The sequence below is a fragment of the Chrysoperla carnea genome, chromosome 3 (genome assembly GCF_905475395.1).
Source record: "Chrysoperla carnea chromosome 3, inChrCarn1.1, whole genome shotgun sequence".
NCBI classification, from domain to species: Eukaryota; Metazoa; Arthropoda; class Insecta; order Neuroptera; family Chrysopidae; genus Chrysoperla; species Chrysoperla carnea.
In genome coordinates this window covers 5,889,324-5,911,974 of record NC_058339.1, presented here as the reverse complement: position 1 = coordinate 5,911,974, position 22,651 = coordinate 5,889,324, and the positions used below count along the sequence as shown (strand labels likewise).

Here is a 22,651-nt window from a genome sequence, read left to right as displayed (position 1 = left end):
AGGGTGTATAAAAAAATAAAAATACAATGAATTTTTTAATTAATAAATAAGTTTTTATTAAATATCAACAATTTATTTAATTTGTTACAGTTAGATTTTATGTCTATTTTGTCTATGACTACATTAATAATTTCGTGATCATGCAAAATTTGTGTTAGGCCGTTGAAAACGCAATATATTATCTGTTTAGCGTTTCTTTCATTTCAAAAGCTACCATTGAACCACTCCAACATCTACAACTTCCATGTGTACCAACGGTTGTATAATCGCGCAAACGTGGTAATGAGGACCAAACTAAATGATTTGCGAAGATAACATTATAGTTTGATCTTCACTACCACATTCGCGTGATACAGTTTCGACACTGCTTAGACTATAAACTTTCGATTAAATTCAAGACTTCAAGGCCACTGGAGTGCATAAAGTACTAAACCTGATAAAAGTCGAGAGAGAAGTTTGGTTAAGCTTAGAGCTATCACACGCAAAGTTCTCGTCAGTATTTTTATCCTCAACTACCATTCCGTGACTTATGTAAGGTAATGCAACCTTAAAACCATATTGCACTGTGCTTCCACTGCTTGTGTGTATTCTAGGAGCCATTTAATCCAATAGGCACTTCTGAGAAAATAGTTTTGACTTTAGTCCACACTTGTCCATAAAAGTAATTGTTTTGTTATAATATTATATAAAATGTGTTGTGAGAAGGGGACGAGTTTTGGACAGAGATGTGGTAAGAACCAAATTTAAGTTAGTATTTGTATGTAGGTGTTTATTGATATGCTCTAATGAGCGATTCAAAAAAATACAAAACCAAATATTTACAAAAATTAGAACAAGTAAAAGAAAAAACTTATATAACTAAATTTCTCATAATGCTTATTTAAGACAAAGCACTGCTGTGTCTTACTTCGAATAATTTAGAAAAAAAAAAAGTATACCATAATTTTGATTTTGGAATTCAATTAAATTTATTCAGACATGCCTATTCAGAACATGCCTTAAAACGGGACAGCCACAGCATTGCTATGTCTTAATTCGAAAAATTTAGAAAAAAATATATCATAACTAGCGACCCGCCCCGGCTTCGCTCCGGTCCAATGCTGATACTAAATACACTACAGAAAAACTGTGAACGTTGTATATAAAAACATAGCGGCCCGCTCTGGCCTCGCACGGGTATGAAATATATAGCCTATGTGATTAAAATCGATCCAGTAGTTTTGATTTATTCATTACTGCCCGTAAAACAATCCCCCTTTCCCTATACCATGAAGATTTCCTGCTATCTTTTGAATATCTAAATTCATACACTACATTTTTACTTATTTACTTTTTACATTTTTAACTATTTATTTTATTTTTACACATCACATTAGAAACCTCAAAAATAGCAGTACTTCTCCACTATTTAATGGATGTTATTATACATATAAACCTTCCTCTTGAATCACTCTATCTATTAAAAATAAACGCATCAAAATCCGTTGCGTAGTTTCAAAGATTTAAGCATACAAAGGGACATAGGGACATAGGGACAGAGAAAGCGACTTTGTTTTATACTATGTAGTCATATAACTGCAACCCTACTCATTAAGAAAAAAATTCATTGACTAAATTTGGTAATGATACATTTTCTAAAACAGTGTAATGATCCCCTTCCAGTATAGTTACAGGAATTTTTGATGATTCTTTATCCACCAAGGTCGATAAATCATAATCTTCAGACGATTCACTATTTACTTGAATAGTGGGTCGAATTAACGCAATCGGAATATTTAATTTAATTTCTTCGGATATGTTATAATTTAAAACTGAAATAAATCGTGCCAATAATCCATTACAAATTGTACGAATATATTTCTCAGAATATAAAGATACACCTTCCGGTTTTTTGGATAAAAATAGGTCCACTCGTGATTCCCAATCTGTCAGAGTTTCAAGTTCATTCTAAAAAAAAAAAGGTTTTTTAACTACTAGATCATGAAAATCAATTTAAATAAAAATTAAATTAAAAATTATAAATAATTTTACAATAAATACACGTCAATAAATTATAATTAATTATGCATATTTTTTGAAATCGACGCTTATCATATCCTTATGGCTTCCACACATTGTGCGATCGGTCCGCTCAAAATAATGTTTTTGCGTGAACTTATTCAAGGCAAAAAAAAAAAACAAACTAAAAATAAAAGATGGTTTCGGCATCTATTAAGACCCTACTAACGCGCAGTCTTGGGAGTACTGGGGTTGCTATAATTAACGCTATATATACATAAAAAAACGATTTTTGGCCAATATCTCGGAAACCATCAACTTTATGAAAAAAAGTTTCAAAAAAAAATTTTGGAAATCGAAAAGTGTTGAATCAAAAATTGATTTTATAACAAATCTCGCTTATGTTATTTTGAAATACAACGTATTTTTTGTAGTTATCTTGAAGGGCCTTAAATTTGTATATAAATACAGTTTCTGTATTAATGCTTCACGACATTCGATGATGTAGATAACTAAAACTCTGTGGACCATTTTGAGCTGTTTTAGAACAGCAGGAGTGCTTTGACGTCTACGGACTTTAGGTCAAAGAAAGGCTGGCTCAAATAAGTCCACCTCCTCATGGCAAGAGCTGGATGGTGACAGAAAAGATGAGACATCGTCTCCTCCTCCTCCACACTGTGACAGCTCCTGCAATAGTCGTGATACACAGTCAGGCTCAGGCGTTCAGCATGCCTGCCGCCAGTCAGTGTCCTGTAATAGCCGCAATGATTTTGCTAATAGAGGCCCTTCGAAACGATATAATATTCGGAACGCCTACGATTGTACTCAGACCATATTGTCGTAACACAAGTACATTCCTTCTTCCATCTAAGATTGGCCCATTTTCAGATATCCTCTTTAAGGAGCAGCTTGCAGTTCGCGAACGGATCTCTCGGATGCCTATTGATGCTTGTGTCCGACAGCATTGTGCCATTTTTTGCAAGCACGTCGGCTTCACAATTGCCTGGAATGTCTCTGTATCCCGGTACCCATACCAGGTTTACATTCATTTGTTCCGCCAGCACGTTTATGGACGCACGGCAGTCCCGTTCTACCTTTGAGGTTAGATAAACTGAGCTGAAGGATTAGTATAATAAAAGATTGTACTTGAAAAAGTGCGACTTTTAACTTAAATTTTTTTTTTTAGTTTAAAATTTAGTTTTACATCTACTATCAGTTTATTTATATAATTCATGATATTGTATTATCACACGATTTACATTTTCTTTTCGATGTTTAACTTCCAAATCTCAACGCGAAAATATTTTAATTTTCAAATATAATATTTTTACCCGTACGAACTTAGTAGTACTTAACTAACACACAAACAAAATTTAATAAAAGCTTGAAAGCTTGTAATAAAATAAAATCTAATACTTAAGTATACCAAACTCACCAAAATATTTGATACATTTTCTGTAAGGAAGTTCGATAACATCAATGCTATTAATCTTGATTCGACAGTACTGGTTGATATTTCTTCTGACATAGACATTGAGAGCTGATTACGAATAAGCGCTTTCAAAAATGTAGGTGATCCATCAATAAATAAACAACGACCTTTATACCCCAATTTTTCTAATTGTGTAGTAATTTCTGTTGCTAATATTGAACCATATGAGTAGCCAACAATACCATACTCTTCATTTTGTGCTAATTTGGATTTAATTAGCTAGAAGTAAACGAACTAATATTAATGTAATAGAATAGCTTTAATAAATAATTTCGGTTAGCTTTTATGAAAAAAGTAGGTAGGTATATATGAAATATATATCCAGGTATATTAAATTTAGTCCCAAGTTTGTAATGCTTAGAAATATTAATAATGATAGAATAAAATATTGATGATAGAACAAAATTTTGGTAAAGGTGCTCATAAAATCATATAATTAGATCATTTCCGTTTGCCCGTCCGTCCGTCTACACGATAACTCAAAAACAAAAGAGATATAAAACTGAAAATTTTAAAGAGTACTCAGGATACTAAAAGTGAGTTTGAGTTCGTAAATGAGCGACTTTGGTCTTGTCAATCGTAAAAGATAGAACAAAAGTTTAAATGTAAAAAATATCCCTTATGAAAAAATATACAGCTTTTATTTGAAATATTTGTTCGTTAATGTTATTTTCTCCAAAACTATAAAAGATAGAAAATCGAAAATTGATTTGTAGCTTCGAGGATTAATTAGCTCTATTGGTTTTACATTCATACCCAACCCATTCGAATTCATGTTTTAATTGGTTGAGCAAAGAGTACAAAATTCAATTTGCACATATACTTACTGAGACCATTTTTTGTGTTAGAGCACTAATGTTATCAGTAGTATCAGCAAACGAAGTCTGTAAACCATAACATTGGTAATTTAATTTTGAACATAATGCTTCAAATACTACACAATTCCCTTCAATTCCAGGAATGAAGAATAGTGGCATTGATTTTTCTTTATTTTTGGTTGATGGTAATTCGACAATAGGTTCTATATCTTCATTTTCGTCACCAAACGTACGTACAAGCATTTTAATTATATCTTCCTTGGACATCGAGTTCTCTTTCATTGTGACATCTGATTCAGCATTATCAACTTTTTGATCTTGCAATTCGATTAATTTTGCAAAAGTTAAATTTCGAATATCTTGTGGTGTTAAGAAAAGCTCAAATTCTCTTTCTAATGTTTGTTTAATTTCAACTGCCATCATTGAATCCATACCAATCTCCGCTAGTTTCGAATGCTTACTCAATTTTGTATGATCTTTTATCCCCATAATAGATACAACAGAATCTAAAATACTTCCGCCGGCGTTGAATCCATACTTTTTCTCAGCAACCACCATACTTGCAACAACAGGTGATGATTGTTTCAAGAAAATATCCATAGCATCGAAACAACTGTTTAAGCCCTGTTGAAGTGTTCCGCCAATTTCTAATACCTCGTCATTATCCTGCATATCGGCAACAAGCCCTACTTCACCAATAGCACCCCATTGTATAGCAAGAGCTGGATATCCACTGGCATGACGCTCTTCACATATACGTTCCATTACTGAATTTGCCATTCCATAATTAGTTTGACCCGCGTTACCACGTCCGCAGGATACACTTGAGAATACAATAAAATGTCGCAGCTCTGGACAAAGTGTACGACTCACTTCATCTAAATATTTTGTACCCAATACTTTCCCACCAAAAGATGTTTGGAAATTTTCAATACTTTGATTTTCAAACAACGCATCCCGTAATATTACGGCTAAGTTATAAATACCATCAACTGGACCAAACTTGTTTGCAAATTGCAAAATTTCTATGCACCCTTTTTTTGTTAAAATGTTTGCAGTAGAAATTTGTACGTTAATACCAGCAGAGCGCCATTTTCTAAAAATTCGTTTGAGTAAATTGATGAAGTCTTTATACAGGAAAACAAATATTTTCTATTAATGTTAATAAAATATTTTTATCTATAATCTAATCAGTTGATTGGACCGTACTCATGAAGCAATCTTTGAATCTAGTAGCATTCAAATGTAATTACTGTACTTATTGACAATTTAACATTTGTTTTTATTCACTGCCCAAGTTCCTGATAAATCTCCATCACAATTATTTAATATCATGGATGAAAGTAATTTTTTCAACTAAAAGTATTGTTTTCTTATTTAATTGACTCACATATTTTTTGGATAACGTAATAGTCGTAGGATGTTTGCGAAATTAACATAATGGAGGCTTATCCCTTTTTCACAAATCACCCCTCGGGTAAAATAAAATCGAGAGATGAAAATATAACTTAGGGGGCCTAAGATTGATAAAGTCCTAAATTATACGATTAAGCACAACTTTCGGGAAACTTTTCCTTAGTCGCAAAACTCCTTCAAAACTCTAAAATTCCACAAATAAGACATTCAAGTCTTCCTGAACGATGGGCTAAACATTAATTGCACCTAAAATGATTATTGTGTTGCAAATCGCCAACAAAACCTTCTTCGCCAAAAGTGTATCTTGGTAAAAAATGGAAAATTCGTCGAAATTGCTGAAGGTTCGTTTTGTATGTGAGTTTTTGTCTAACGCAATTTCCGTTTTCGGAAGATTTGAAAGACACGAAATTATACTGTCTAGATTACTTTCATTTTGAGAACTATAACTTACTGTATTTGAATTGATTGATATCCTTTTTTCAAGCCCTGTCTTGAAGAAAGTATTAAATTCCTACAACCTCTTTGAATCAACCAATTAGCTAATTCCAATCCAAATCCACCAAGACCGCCGATGATCACAATCGATTTATTTTGCTTTACGTATAATCTAACAAATAAATAATTTGCATTGAATTAGTTAATTCGAAATTTCAGAAAGAAAAATAATTACGTACTTGGGAATTGCAGGTACCAAAACTGTTTTCTGTGCTTCATTATCACGAATTTTGATCAATACTTTACCAATGTGTTTGCCAGCACTGAGGTATCTAAAAGGTGCTTCTAAATTTTCAATGTCAAACACAGTCCTAGGCAAAGGCTTAATGGCTCCGTCTTGAATGCCTTTCGATATCACTGAACGAATTACTTCTTTCTTCTCGGCTGATGCCTCCATCGTTTTATCCAACATGATTCCATGAAACGAAGCCCCACGCATAAATACTTCCATTCCAAGTTTATTATTTTTGGATAAATCAAATTTACCAATTTCCATAAATTTTCCATATTCAGCTAGACACCGAACAGATGCTAGTAGCTTTTCTTCAGCCAATGAATTCAACACAAAGTCCACACCTCGACCTTTTGTTTCACTCATTACCATTTGTTCAAATGATGTGTCACGTGAATTGCCAATATGACTTTCTATAATCAGTTTTTATTTTTAAAATTAGAATCAATAAATTTTTTAATTTTCGCTGGAAATTACCTTTAATTTGTGGAAACAATTTTTTTATGAATTCCCGCTTCTCTTGCGTTCCAACGGTTGTGAATACTTCGCAACCATAATGTAACGCAACATGAATAGCAGCTAAACCAACACCCCCCGTTCCAGAATGAATAAGGACTGAGTGACCCTTAGACATTCCATATTTAATTAGCGATTCGTATACAGTCGAATAAACAACAGGAACTGTCGCGGCATCTTCTAAACTCCAATTATCTGGTACTGGCCACGTCAAGTTTTCATCATATTCAACTCTTGTTGCTTGTCCAGCGCGCGTTACTAAACCCATATACCGTTTTCCATCTGGACCAACTCCAGAAAATTCTAAGCCTTGAACACAGTCTAATGGCAACACACAATCAGGGTCAGTTTTACCTTTATCCATAAAATCACTGCTCAATTTTCCTGTCGCTAGCATAACATCGCGAAAATTCATTGCCGAATAACAAATTTCAATAATTCTTCTAGGTTTTGAGGACAGTGGCAGTTCTATCCAGGTCATACTCGATAAATCTCCTCGAGTTACGCAATTAATATAAGCTGTGTCAGTTATTGTTTTAGTTTCTAACAATTTCAAATGACGATATCCACCCCAAACACCATTCAGGTACACATTTACAGCCAAACCAAGATCTAATTGTTTTTTGTATAATGGGTCGTTGATATCGAATCCTGGTGCATTCTTATCATTTATGAACACAGCTTGAATTGAATTACTTATGTACTCTTTTCGTAAACAGTTAATCAATCCAATTAATCCACTAATCGGTTCGTTTTGTGAATATAAAATTGTGGGTATTTTACTTTTCATTAATTGTTGTAATTGTTCCATCCAAGGGAATTCAAGATCATTTGTAATTTTTATTATTTCTGTAGATTTGTTAATATTTAATATCTGTTTTTTTCGTAGCATTAATAGTTTATCATTTTCAGTAAATAGTTCGCACAATATATCGTAATCAGGTATACTACAAGTTTTTGTTTTCGGATTTTCCCGTGAGATTACAAAACTATCTTTATTTTTTGAAACAGTACCAATGACTGGCAATTTCTGCAACAAAGAACAATAATATTTGTTTAAAAAAATGTAATGTAATAATAAGTAAAGCTGTACAATTAATTATAAGCTAAGTGATTCTTATCTTTGGTAACTTCTGATTCCTGTTCAAAGATTTTTTTTTTTAACATTTTAGTCATGCGTGCTATAATTAATTGAAAAATTTAAAAAGAAACACAGTTATTCTAAAGTTTTAAGTTTTCACTTCCACTGACAGTCCCCATGACCGACCAACTTTTTTTAATAAAATTATTAAATTTAATACTTACATTTGGATTGTTTAGTAAATCATATGTCACAATATAATCAGCTTTGGATTCAGTTTCTAATGGTTTGTTAGAAACTTGACAATTATTTGGCAATTGAAACGATCGACTTGAAAGAACTGTTATATCAGGTTGAATTAATGGTAGGTCGCTTAGAACTTCAAAAATTACTGGTGCCAATATATCGTTGACTTCATTATCAACCTCAACGACTTTTACTTTAACACTTGGGTTATTCTCTAAGCCGATTTGGAAAAATATTCGCATAGCATCAACAACCTAAAAAATAATATAAAAATAAATCGTTTATGAAAGCCCTCAAATCTCAATATTATAATTAGTATTATCTAAACGATGCCTTTAAAACTCTTAGAGGACGCATAATGAGATCCGTTCTTCTGGTTAATTGTAACTTTACAATAAATCAAACTCTACAACAAAATAATTTTTGAATATTTAAGAGACCCTTGGCTTTGTGCCGAGCCTGTCCTACTTAGGTATTAAAGAGGCTCTGGCATTAGATCTCCAAGATCACTGCCCTTGTAGAAATAAATCTGTTCTGGAATATTTAGTTTAAAATTCAGAAAAGAAAAGTAAAACTATCTCTGAAAAAGTATAAAAATATCAAATAAATTATTAATCAATCATTTGACGACAGAAATGTTAAATGTTTTTCGAATTAATCAGCGATTTTATGAAAATTTAGTTTAAACGTAACCGTAAAATGCTTGGTTTGTGAAATTTTTGTGCCTCTTATTTCTTCGATTTTCTTTTGAATCAACCCTATTATTTAATAAATATCAAATTGATACCAACCGTATATTTTTGGGAAATACAATTTATTAATGGAACAAATTCTTGTTTTTCTAAAACAGCTTCAGCCAAAGGCTTTCGACGATTTATTGATGTTGCCATTAAACCCTCAATTTGGATACCTCCACCTTGTAGTACTTTATATTCTTTGTAATTTGTGACGGTTATTGACTGTCTACCATCTTCGTGTTCTTGGATATGTTTGAAATGTTCATGCGGATATATTGTTAATTTTCGTATACTTGTGGGTACATACAAAAATCTGGCATCTTCTTGTAATATTTGCAGTTGTAGCATGTTATCCATAAATGCAGCCCACATGCCTGGTTTCCATTCAATTTGCCCAACAAAGCCACTATTATCCGTAGATATAATGCCCTTGAACTCCTTTTGATAATTGTAGCCACGTAAGCGCAACTCTTTGTAAATATCACGTGAGTTTAACGGTAACTTATCAGTATCATTGACAATTGGTTTTACTTCGGGCAGCTTTAGTAATTTGTTGGGATAATGAGGTAAACGCTTAATTCGACCAGTGACAACAACTGAATTACTTTCTAAAATTTCAAAATTTCCGGTACCCTTTTGTATCATCATTGTAAATGTTAGTATATTTTTTGTGGAGATATTTGTAGCTCGTAAAAATTGAATATCTTCAAATTCCACTGCCATAGTTTCAAATAATTCTCTATCAATTTCTGATAAGGCGTTCCACATTAAAGATAAGTAACCAGTTGCCGGGAAAAGATTTCGACCTACATAACGTAAATTTTTTTTTCAAAGTTTAATTTAACAATTAATTTCTTAGATCTTTTCAAAGCTCTGAATAGGGGTTGTTTGATTTATTAAAGTCTTCAATTTAATCGAGTTCTTTTAGGTGTGAAACAGATGTAAACTCAAAAAATTATACTAATAAGGACCAAGTTTTTGATAAATATTTTCTAGATATTAAAGACATATGTCCTTTTAAGCTCTAGAAGTGTAAATAATAAGAAATAGAGCAAGCGAGTATCCAGGATATCATTTGGTGGGTATCCAGGATATCAATTTGAAGGTTTCTGGACTGTTTTTGAGTTAGTCTTGTAGTGTTCTGAAAAACGATATTCCAGAAGAATGAGTAAGTCTAAAAAATTCTGAAAATAACTATATAAAACTTACTAAGCAGTTTGAAGACTTACTGAGCATTATTACAAGTTTTTGGACTCTTATAGAAGACTTTTTCAGAATTAATCAGAGATTTTATATGCAAATTTAGCTAAATTAAGAGTAAGCCTTCAGAATTAATCAGAGCCGTGATTTCCTCGAAAATAAGAGTCATACGTAAAACTGTAATGAATCTCATTTTAGAAGTCCTCACCGCATTATAGAGAACGTGAATATAGCGAACATCATTAAAGGAAATTTTTCTAGTTAGCATTTAATTATAAATACAATTGCCTAAAATCAACAAAAAAAGACGTTTGCAAAAAGTATGTTTTTTAACCTTTGAATTTCTCACATCGCGAACATCATTTTGTTAAGTGGCTTTTCACACTTGCTCTCAAAAGAAGCCACTTGATACTGGGCCGAATCGACTAAAACGACTTATTTTGAATTTTATCGTATCTGGTCGATTGCGGTAAAAACCTGTAGGGGCACCTCCTGTATAGATTTATGATAAAACTGAATTTTGCATACATACCATCAACTACGTGGCCTGTAAGATATTCATGTGTTGGCGTAGACACATCGAATACAACCGTTTTTTCCAACGATTTGTCGACCCAACTAAAGCCTTCTACTGTAACTGGCCATTTTCTTGAATGTTCCCATTTTACGGTGTGTCCTATCATTGGAGTACCACAGCTTACAGGAAATTGTACTTCGGGGTACAATGTTGCCAATTGTGGATTGAATCCTTTTGTATACAAGCTATAAATTGAATGAGACATTAGCATGAAATATTCCTACTTATGTTATTAATTATTATTTTATAATGAACATACTTTCCAATAATATTAAAAAATGTGTTTAAATCATGATCGTTCTCTTGCATCAGTGATTCAATCAAAACATTCTTTTTATCAATAACATCTTTTAACATATCAACTAATGAATTATCTGGTGATATTTCAAGAATAACTGTATTTGATTGAATATTTTTAAAAATTGTCTTTAAATTAATTGGTGTATTCAAAATATTTGCTAGATAATCTGCTGAACATAATTCGTCGTTCGCATTATTCTTCATGTTTGTTGATTCTCTTTTAGTAATCCACTTGTTTGATTTAGATTTTGGATTTGGAATTAATTTTCTTAATTCTTTCAGTAATCCTGGCTCTAAAATATGGTTTCATTTTAATTCAATTTATTACGTTTACAAATAAAAACTTATATAATTATTTTACTTGTCGACTTCTAAAGAATTATATTTTCACCCGCGATTTGTTTCTCGTATCGATTTTAGTCGATTCAAATTTTCTCACTTGACTGTTTATTCTTAAACAATTTTAAAAGATGATTTTTCCAAAGAGTACAACTTTCGATAAATTATTATGAAAAGTTAAAGAACGTTATTTATTTCTACTTTGGATACTTTGATACAATTTGTGTTGAACACGTACCTAATGCACCTAGTGCGGGTTTTATTAATCTATTTTCATGAAATTAATATGATTGATAATATGGAATCAAGAGGGTAGTAAAGGTACCTTTGTTGAAATAAATCAGTTCTGGAACTCAGAATATTTAGTTTCAAATTCAGAATATATGTGAAGTAAAACTATCACTGAAATAGTCAGAAAAAGTCTAAAAATATCAAATAATTTATTAATCAATCATTTAATGACAGAAAATGGTAATAGATTGAGACTCTTTCGGAAGAAATTTTTCAGTATATTATTTAGAGTTTTTCTGACTTATTTATTAACTCTGATGAGTAACCAGAGTGATTGTATTTCTCTTCCCCCCAAAATGCTTACGTAATTAATGAATGATCCCTTAGCCTCACTGAATATACATCGCGGTGTATCAAATCGCGGGATTGTGAAAGTCAAAAATACAGCCACAAATGTTCTCAATGGCTTTTCTACATTATTTTCTATGTCTTTTACATAAATTTTCGAAGCAGTTTCTTTTAGCATACCTACTAAACCAGAAATTTCCATCCTCTTTCTTTTATTGATTTGCTCATCACTATTGATTTCTCTTGTGTAGTCATTTAATAACTACAATTTAAAAAAAAACAAAAAATTACCTTATTTAAATTTAGAAAAAGAAAATTTCAAAAATAAAATAAAAATCGAATAGAAAATTACCTTATTCGAATTAAGATCACTCATAGCCATCGAATTCCCAATCATTTTGGAATCAAATAATGTTAATCCACGATAATATGCAGCCAAAATTGTTTGCTCAGCAGTTAAACAATTATCAGCATAGGCACATGCGAATTCTCCAGTGAAATAACCAATCATATGATCTGCTTCGATGCCAATTGCATTCAATACATCAACTAAACCAATTTGGATCGCTGTAGTTCCAAGTATTGCATACAATGGATTATCAAAAACTTTTGGATTTGTATCAGTAATAATCTTCACAATATCTACACAAAGTGGATCTAGATATTTGTTCAATTTATGCATTGTTGCCGCGAATTTTGGTATTTGCATTAATGTTATGCCCATGCCAGCCCATTGACTTCCTACTCCAGTGAAAACATAGCAAATGGCTGGTGTCGTCAAATTTTTAATAAATTTCGTTGCATGGCCAATATTACGTGGCTCACTTTTTTGTAAAAGCACATACCCACGATAATCATGATTTTTAATATTCTTCCGATAAACTTCATGATACAATCGAACGTGTTCCACATCTATAGAACGTTTTTGTAAATCATGGATGATTGTATTCACTGCATCTTGAGTTCTAAAAATTGAAACAGTTTCCTTGTGGAAATAAATCTGTTCTAGTATTCAGAATAATTAGTTTGAAATTTAGAAAAAATACCTACTCTGAGTTCTCTTAGAAGACTTTTTCTCAGGATTGATAAAAGATTTTATGAAAATTTAGTTATCAAAACAAGTGAAAACAAACAATTGACTGAGTTAATTGTTGAAATACCATGTATAGACAGTGTTGATGACCCAGTCATTTGTTTTTTACGTCATGTAATTAAAGAAAGATATCATCCACTCTTAGATAGCCATACCTAATTTGTACCTAATTGGCACCCTCGCGGGTAAACAATGATGTTTACGAAAAAATATTTCAAACAAAAGGAACATTTTTTACATTTAAGCTTTTGTTCTATCACTAACGGTTTACAATATGAGTCGTACGGACTCAAGACCCCATTGACCTATATTGCTCATTTACGAACTCGATCTCACTTTTTACGTCGTAAGCACGCTATAAATATTTCAGCTTGATATCTGCTTTCGTTTTTGAGTAATCGTGATGACAGACGATAGACAGACGACAAACAACGGCAGACGACAGACAGACAGACAACCGAAAATGGACTAATTAGGTGATTTTATGAACACCTATACTTAAATTTTTTCTATCCAACTGATTAAAGAAAACGTACTGACAAAATATGGCTATAGGTTAAATAAATGGAAAAGGAGATATTCTAATTCTGCAGAAGACAAACTTAAGATCTATAATTCCTTCTTTCAAAGATCACCAGATGGTTAAACCGATAATGAAATTAATTTTAAACTAACGCACAATTTAAGAATAGTTCAAAGAAGCGATAATAATAATAATGAAGTAATAAACCCGTTTCAATTTTTCTCCGATTACCTACTACTGAGGAGAATTAATAATTTGAAGAAATTATAATTCTCAGAATCAATAAAGAATTTTCAAACTTCTGTTAATAGATTTACCTGCCAGATACACAAACAAGTCGAGGTAAGTCATCTGAGGGGTATCCATGATTTTTTTTCAATTTTTTAAAACGTTTTAACAACAGATGTGCATTAGCTCCACCAAATCCAAATCCACTTAGAGCCATGTAATCACCATCCAATGGTGTAATTTTGTCAACAACTTCAAATTTATTTTCGATTAATCCTCGAATTTCCTTCCGTGGTTTATTATAATGCAAATTTGGTGGAATGAAACCAGACTCCATGGACAAAATACATTTTGCAATTGCACACAATCCAGAGGATGGTTCGGAATGTCCAAGATTAGATTTCACCGAACCAATTTTTAAAGGTGTTTTACGATCTTTACAAAATATTCTCTCTACTGAAATACATTCCTCTACGTCTCCGACTTTAGTACCAGTGCCGTGGCATTCAACGTAATTAATATCTTTCGGTAAAATTGTAATTTCGTTATAGAATTCACTCAATAATTTGTGTTGACCTTCTGCAGATGGAAACGTAATACCTTGAGGTTTATATCCATCACAATTAGTCTTTGAGTGCACAATATACGAGTAGATACGTTTAGCATCTTTAGCACGCATTAACACCATGCATCCAATTGTTTCAGATCTTACATAGCCATTTGCTTTTTCATCAAAAGTTCGACAAGCTCCTTCTTTTGATAATAAACCCAAACGTGCAAATTGTAAAGTTGTCAATTCAGACAAACATAAATTTCCCGTTCCAACAATTGCACAATCCACAATACCAGCTCTCAAATCTCTATACCCGTGCTCAACAGCATATAGGAAACTTGAACATGCTGTATCCAAATTATACGATGGACCATGTAAATCTAACCATAGACTTACGTGGTTGGCTAACATTGCTCTACTATTTCCAAACACACCGTAGCCATCAACTTTTGCTGGTGTATAAATCCAATCATTGTCAGCTTCGCATATTGATGACGCTGTGTAGACCCCAGTTTTTGTTCCACGTAAATCGTCGGGATTTAATCCTGCATCAATTATGGCCTCATATGTTTTCTCTAAATGTATGCGAGTCATTGGATCCAATGAATAAATTTGTTCATCTGGTATATTAAAAAACTGATTATCAAACTCGCCAAGATTATTTGGATTCAATCGACCCAAATATTTTGGTATGTCAGGATTTGTGGCTGAGTTATCTTCTGATATCAAGTTAATACCATTATATAAATTGTGCTTTAATTCAATAATGTTGTCACTTTTTGGAAATAACCCCGAAATACCACAAATTACAACTTCTTCTCCTAGCGCTGGATTCGGATACGAACACCAGTTTTGAACCATCGTTCTGAAATAGATAAATGAAATAAATTAAAAATGTTATTTTATTAGGCGAGCCATTAAACACGGTGTCGAACAAACGGTCGATATTCAGTATGGTCGTAATATAATAGTTGCAAACAATTTTTGTATTTCGGACAAAAGTAAATCTCAGAAAATTTCCTACAATTTATATCTTTACTAGTTTTGGAGAGTAATGAGTGAAAGGTTATATATTTTAATTCGAGTAAATAACTGAAAAATTTGACGTTTTTTGAAAAAAGTGTATCATATACTTTTAAAAGTAGTATAAAAAAACCTTGAAAATGAAAAAAGTTTTAAGTCAAAACCAAAATTAACGGAGTTATAAATGAAAAGATGGGTTCTTATATCTTTTTTCTTGATTTTTTCAGCACAAAAACTGATGAATTTACCACAGGAACTAAAATTAATGCTTGCCGCTTTTCAATTTACTTCAATTAGGTACTGAAAATATGCTCAAAAAAAGTTTTAACAGGTAAACATTTTGCAGACATTTAAAACATTTTGCTAAAACTTTTTTCCTGCGTTTCAAATATATGTCTTTTCTGTTTGATTTAAAATAAAATTAAACTGAAAATTAATTTATAATACTGACTGAGGCAGTATTTCGTATATGCCGAATATTTTATATATATGCAACAACAAATAACCAAGACACAAATGCGTTGTAATATTAGACAATTATTTGCCACAAAAATGAATTTTGAAAAAAAATTGTCTAAGATCAAATATTTGTTATACATCATATATGTGGGCATATATGTGAAGTTGAAGAAATATTTGATGCATAACAATTATTCGGTATCGTGTGTCTTTCCTTAACAATTAAAAAGCAATATTTCAGATATTTGTAAAAATAAATTTTAAAATATCATCATCTAATTTCGATGGTCTAAACCATAAAATTTAGAATATATAGGCAAGCATTAGTAAAATAAAATATAAAAATTAATTGCATTTTTCAATAATTTATCAGTTTGGTAGAATAAAAATTATTTATTAAATCAGAAAGCTATTGGTCTGCTCACTAGGCGTGATAAATAGATTTATTTTTATTGCAAAATAATACTTACATTAAATGTATTTAAACAATCTTAGAAATTAAATGTTCACTTTCAACAGCTATCTGCTATGAGTACGATGGACTTAAAAAGTAGGTACTACCTCCGAATATTTCCATCATTTCTTATTTATAACAATTTTCAATGGTAGCATTTTTACACTGTTCAAAGTTATTTAAATTATGGGAAACATTTTTGCATTCATCTACTATCACACGTGTAACATGTTAAGTGTCAGTGTATTGCGTACAATAAATGGTTCTAATGGAACTTGTTAAAAATAAAACGAAACTAAGGGAAAAAATTGTTCGAGATATTATTAGATATCGCTTATAGATAACCGGTTTGAAAGCAGACATTTGAATTGCGTTTAATTTGATTTGTCATGTCATTATAAATAGACTTACGCCAGAACAACGGTTGCAAATTATTGAAAATTATTATTTTTATGAAAATTTACGAAATTTCTCTCATAATCTTATCTCCCAATCTAGTAATCCCTATTAGATTACTTTCTTTAGGGATGTTTAAGTCACTTATCTACACCGATAAACCAGAAACGATTGAACACTTGTAATACAATATTCGGCGAGCGATTTGCGGGCTAAATTTCCGAAATCATATTCACATAGGTATTCATGGCATAAACTTATTTTTATAAAAATCAAGAGCATTAAATTTTTAATTAGAACACTAGATTGCATTTAAATTATAACCACGCAACTATGGATCTGGTCCCGTTTCGCGCAGGTGGATAGATAAAGCGTGAAAATTATCACACCCATAAAAAGGCACATCCAAGTATATGCATCAGGTTTTTCCTTATACGCATTCGGCCTTCCGGCCAATAGAATTTTGTATATAACAATTTTTTTACATCTAAAAATATGATTGTATGTATATAACTTTTAATTAATTATCTACAGACTATACGAAATTTAAATTAGGATATACCTACTATGCATAAAAACTTTCCGAACGGGCGGAAAGACGCGGACATAGACTTCTTCTATATTATGAATAGATTTTGGGATAAGTTCAATTAAGTTCTGCTTGCTTAAGGGAAATAATTTCCACATCAAATCTTACATCGAATAACATCAAATATAATAAGAGGTTGTTTATTATGGTCATGTAAGTACTTAATTTTAAATTAACACATTTCCAGTCGAACACCTTGTTTATTTTGCTAAGAATATACATAATTAGCGCATAAATATTATTAAACGTTAGCTCTCCATATTTAAACATCATCTAAGATTTCTTGTATCCAAAAAAATTAAACAATTCTTAATTCGCTGAAAATCAAACCATCAAGAATATTCCATAATAATTTAACTTTTTTATTAAATATTGTAAATATCTCTCCTTATCACTCAATATTAATTGGCACTTAATGGCATTGTAGATTTACCGCACGTATGCAATATGTCGTTAAAGACAAACAAGCATACATAATATATGAAACGTATTTTAAAATATAAACAATAAATACCTGTATATATTAATGTTTTTAAGCTAATTAATAACATACCAAATGTTCAGTTTAAATCTAGGCATAGAACTACCATGAATATGACTGAATACATGCGTTAAACAATGCATCTAAGTAAGAGATGTTATAGACATATGTTGAATACCAATACATACTTCGATACGCGTTGAGTTGGTTGTAAGACATACTTTTGAAATTTCATATGACATCTATAATACCTCTTACTTAGATGCATTGCTTAATGAACGCATGTACTCTGTCATAATCGTGGTACCTCTATGCCCAGATGTATACTGAACGATTAGTATAATGTTTCTAAGCTAAGCCCAACAAAGATAACCAAGGAGAAATCAAAACCTCCATGGTGGCCTCCCGAAATTGGCATACTAAGAAAACAATGCCGATATATAATGATATGTTATTCGTTGTGTGCGTAGTCATGGAAGGGACAATAAAATCGATGCCAGCGCTTTAAGTGAAAAATTTTGGAGTTAAAGGAGGCTGTTATGACTAATTTGCAATTCTTTACATGTTAATGTAAGAGAAATGTCAAATTAAAATTATTGAAAAACACGAATTAATTAAACTTAATGCATTAAAAATTGTGAAAATAAGAAATCAAATTGAACAAATATTATTTTTCAAAATAAGAAATGAAAATAAGAAATCAAATTGAACAAATATTATTGAATTTGGCTGACTGATAGCCTGAAATCCTGTTCGTATGATTATATCCATGATCTAAAAATAATAAAAAATTATATAAATTAAACAAATATTTATTAATTCCATTGAGACGACTTTTTAATTATTTTTTGTTTTCATTATTTCCTTAGTATTATTATTATTTTTAGATTTTACTATTATTTTTAGACTTTGACATAAATTTCAAGCAACTTAACCTACTGTTTACTACATTCTTTATTTTCTAGCATTACACTTACTTGTTTTTGGTTCATTTAACTAGTGAAAAAAATGACACAAGCACTGTAAAATTGTCACATATTTTTATGTAAATTTTTTTTATTATTACATATAATATTTATTTATATTTTTGTCTCTTGCTATAGGCATACATATAAAAACATACTCTGACAGCCTCCCGTAGTTCATGTTTTGTGTGGCGCTGCAGTCACACTCGAAGCGAATATGTGTTTGTATTTGTGAGCTTACAAAGTCTTTCATATGATGTGACGTAGTACCATAAAAGTACATCTGATCTGTGTTTGCTGTCACGTGACTGGATGCATAGATTTATGAAAATTATTATCTAAAATATTAATGATCCTTATTAAAATTAATTTGTGTTTTGTTATCTATATATTATGATTAATCATTAGAAACTTTTATTCAAACGATTTATTCTTAGTGAACAAAAGCCTATTCATTTGATAAAATACACTTTTTTCAATGTTCAAATGAGATAAAAATCAGAAAATTAATAAATTTTTACAGTCAAAATTCCTAAACACGCCACTAGCCATAAACATGTAAGTATCTCTCGAATTATTGGAAATAGTTTTCTTAAAATTGAACCAATTTGTAAGGAACCATTAATAATTTAGCAATAAATTCAAATAACTAATGTTATTTACTATCGCAATTTACGTATTGATTTAAGCCTTGACATTTGAATATTTTGTTAATTTAAATATATACATAATTAAAAAATAATAATAAAAATATTATTACCTATTTTAAATTATAAAATTAGTTCTTCGATGCAATTGCAGGTATGCAGAATGAAAAAAGAAATTTAATATTAAAAATATTTTGGAATGTCAATTAAGTACAAAATTTTAAAATTTCCTTTTCATTTATTGTAAAACAACAATAAGCATTTTCTTCTAACGAAATTGCTTCTGAAGAGATGATGAAAATATTGGTGGAAATATTTTCTGTCAATAGTCTAATTAAGCCTTGCAGTGTTCTGAATCACAACATTCTAGAAGAATGAAGAAGTCTAAAAAATTCTGAAATAGTATGGAATGATATATGTAAAACTTACTAATCATTTGAAGACTGCAGTTTTTAGACTCTCGAAGAAGAATTTTTCAGAATTAATCCAAAATTTTAATTTTAGGTAAAAAGTCCGAGTAATTACAAGATTTAGAGATAATTAAACTTACTTAAGTACTTTTAACAAGTAAAAACAAACAATTGACTGACTTAAATGTTGGAATACCAAGTATAGACAGTGTTGATTACGGAATCGTTTGTTTTTTACGTCATGTAAGTAGAAAAAGATAGCCAGATAGCCATACAGCACAGAACTGATATTCTCATATCAATGAACAAAATGAACAGCAAATCATTTAATAATTTAACAAAAAATTTGGGCGATCTATTAGGCGAAGTATTTTTAAATTATATTTTAGTATTAGGGCATTTTCAACAAGGGTAGTTTTTAATTTTTTTCTATTATATTCAGGCCCGTGCGCAAGGAAGGGTCTTTCTGGGTCAAAACCTCTCCCATTGAGAATCTCTCCACATAAATTTTGAACTAACAATATAGTCCTGTAAAAGCACCCAATTATGAAAGGCATTTCCACTGACGAATCAGATGTCTATGCATATTTTGAGCTCGGTACATTCTGTGACTTAAGTCGAATACTTCAAACAGAAAACCTGGAAATTTCAGGAAAATTTTCAAAACCATGAGCGAATTAGAACCATATAGAATTGCAGAAGCCAAGGTTCGCGTCATAACAGACTCAATGCTCGAATGTACAAACTGATTCGGTTGAAGATTATAGATTGAATTTTGAATCATCGCAAAATTTTATCAAATTTTGCTTGTCTCAATAAAATGAAAAATTTTGATGAAAACTCTTGCTCGACTTGAACTAGAATATTCTATTTTGCACGTTGATTCCAGTGACATCTTGGACGATTTTTCCGAAAGTATATTAAATGCTTCGCAGTCTGGCAGTTTTGCCTGTAACAACAGCGATGAATGAACGCTCCTTTTCAACCTTGTGTCATCTCAAAACATACCTTAGATCGACAATGTCTGAAGATCGGCTAAATGATGTAGTCCTCGCTCAAGATACATTGCTATTTAGAGGTCGATGCACACAGAATTTTGTACAAGTTTTTATCTGTACCTCGCAGAATTAACTTATTGAGAAACATTGACTGAATATTACATGTTGGCCTAATTCAGTGTATTCTCTTAATCGAAAAAAGAACTTCTTGTATTTACTGACTTTATGACCAAATAGGCGAACAGAAGTTTGAATCCCTCCCTTGAATAATTCTTGTGCACGGGCCTGATTATATTTATACCGGTTTTTATTCAAAAGATAATAATAAATGTTTTTCTGAAATAAAATAATCAAAGTAATGAATAATTGATAATAAAAGGTATTTAATTAAATAACTATACATTTTATATTAATATACATTTGACTTAATTATTTTATAACTTTTCGATTATAAAAAAGTATATAGGTACTGTTGTATGATAATTAGGGACAATCATTAAAAGAAAATACTAGTTTTAATCACGTTTATTATTGACCTGTTCAGTACATGCTTGATTACCGGGTACAATGAATGTATGTCTGTATGGTTATGTTACCACGTGTCATATATCGTATTCGTTGTGTGCGTAGTCATGGTAGGGACAATAAAATCGATGCCAGCGCTTCCAATGAAAAACACAATTCATTTCTGATTATCCGTAGTCATATTTATGGAACGAACTATTTCGGTGATTAATTGTCGTCTTTAACTGTCTGCTGTAGGTAGTTTTTTGATAGAAGGACAGTGGCTTATGATCTGAATGCACGTTGATTTTCCGACCATAAATAAAATTGTGAAATTTTGTACACGACCACAAAATTGCTGTGAATTCCTTTTTAATCTGACTAAACCGGCACTCAGCGTCCGTTAGTGCTCGTGAAGTGTATGCAACAGGTCTGCCATCTTGCAGTAAACAACAGCCAAGCCCACTCTGACTGCTTTCAGTTTGAATAGTTATTGGTATGCTTTCACTAAAATTAGCCAAGACAGGTGGCGAGTTGATAACAGCTTTGATTCGCTTCAGAGTGTCATCATGCTTTTTGGTCCACAGCCAAACTATATTGTTCTTAAGTAGCTCTCTGAGAGGAGCTGACAAGGTCGACATATTAGGAATCTAGCTACGTAAGTAATTGATCATACCTAAGATTTTTTGTAATTCTTTTTTATTATTTGGCTCCTTAAGGCCTAAAATTTCACGAATTTTTCTTTCATCTGCTTGCATTCCTGCACTGTTGAACCTGTTCCCAAGGCATTTTACCTCATTTACTCTATATTGAATCTTGTTACTATTAAATTTTACATTGAGTTGTCTAGCACGCTGAATGACATTATTCAAAGCTCTATCATGTGATTCTTGAGAATCCCCATAGATAAGCAATCATGCCATCGAAATACACTATACAGCCCTCTATGTCTCCGAAATTATCATTATTCAGTTTTTGAAAAATTCTAGAGCACAGTTCAGCCCAAAAGGTAGTCTATTAAATATATAGGTACCAAATACTGTACCAAAAGCACACAGCCTGCTAGACTCTTCACTTAGTTTGACTTGGTAGAATCCATCTTTAAAATCTAAAACTGTAAAATAACTTTGATCTCGAAGCTTCGAGCGTATTTCATCAAGTGTAAGAATAATACATAATGCACGCTCTAAAGCTTCATTGAGGTGCTTAGGGTCTAGGCATAATCTTAAGCTCTCATCATATTTTTCCACTATTACCAGATTGCTTAGCCACTCAATAGGTTCAGCGTATTTGGAAATTATA

General features: G+C 31.3%; 3 protein-coding genes across 3 annotated transcripts in view; all 3 read right to left on the bottom strand.

Annotated features, from left to right (window-relative positions):
• The window catches only part of LOC123296799 (probable E3 ubiquitin-protein ligase NGR_a03640), a 659,126-nt gene that overhangs the window by 119,307 nt on the left and 517,168 nt on the right, over positions 1-22,651 (bottom strand). The window lies entirely within an intron of this gene.
• LOC123296797 (fatty acid synthase-like) lies at positions 768-7,583 on the bottom strand. The gene is made up of 7 exons (XM_044878451.1): positions 6,929-7,583; positions 6,399-6,864; positions 6,176-6,331; positions 4,318-5,404; positions 3,434-3,709; positions 1,570-1,947; positions 768-1,064 (listed from the first exon to the last, which is right to left on the bottom strand). Exons 1-6 carry the CDS (start codon positions 7,446-7,448, stop codon positions 1,591-1,593), a joined length of 2,862 nt encoding a protein of 953 aa, XP_044734386.1. The 5' UTR covers positions 7,449-7,583; the 3' UTR covers positions 768-1,064; positions 1,570-1,590.
• On the bottom strand, positions 7,469-15,284 carry LOC123295035 (fatty acid synthase-like). Its single transcript, XM_044876239.1, has 9 exons — positions 13,960-15,284; positions 12,379-12,991; positions 12,081-12,288; positions 11,068-11,203; positions 10,764-10,993; positions 9,086-9,837; positions 8,273-8,548; positions 7,566-7,997; positions 7,469-7,486 (listed from the first exon to the last, which is right to left on the bottom strand). Exons 1-9 carry the CDS (start codon positions 15,282-15,284, stop codon positions 7,469-7,471), a joined length of 3,990 nt encoding a protein of 1,329 aa, XP_044732174.1.

Excerpts from the sequence above, each read along its gene's own strand:
- LOC123296797 (XM_044878451.1), bottom strand. The coding sequence starts at position 7,448 with ATGACCTGGATAGAACTGCCACTGTCCTCAAAACCTAGAAGAATTATT. Across the intron at positions 6,865-6,928 it reads ATTGTTTCCACAAATTAAAG|AAAGTCATATTGGCAATTCA; the intron begins GTAATTTCCAGC and ends AACTGATTATAG. Across the intron at positions 5,405-6,175 it reads TATCAATCAATTCAAATACA|AAAATGGCGCTCTGCTGGTA; the intron begins GTAAGTTATAGT and ends ACGAATTTTTAG.
- LOC123295035 (XM_044876239.1), bottom strand. The coding sequence starts at position 15,284 with ATGGTTCAAAACTGGTGTTCGTATCCGAATCCAGCGCTAGGAGAAGAA. Across the intron at positions 12,992-13,959 it reads CTTGTTTGTGTATCTGGCAG|AACTCAAGATGCAGTGAATA; the intron begins GTAAATCTATTA and ends TTCAATTTTTAG. Across the intron at positions 9,838-10,763 it reads TACAGGCCACGTAGTTGATG|GTCGAAATCTTTTCCCGGCA; the intron begins GTATGTATGCAA and ends TACGTTATGTAG.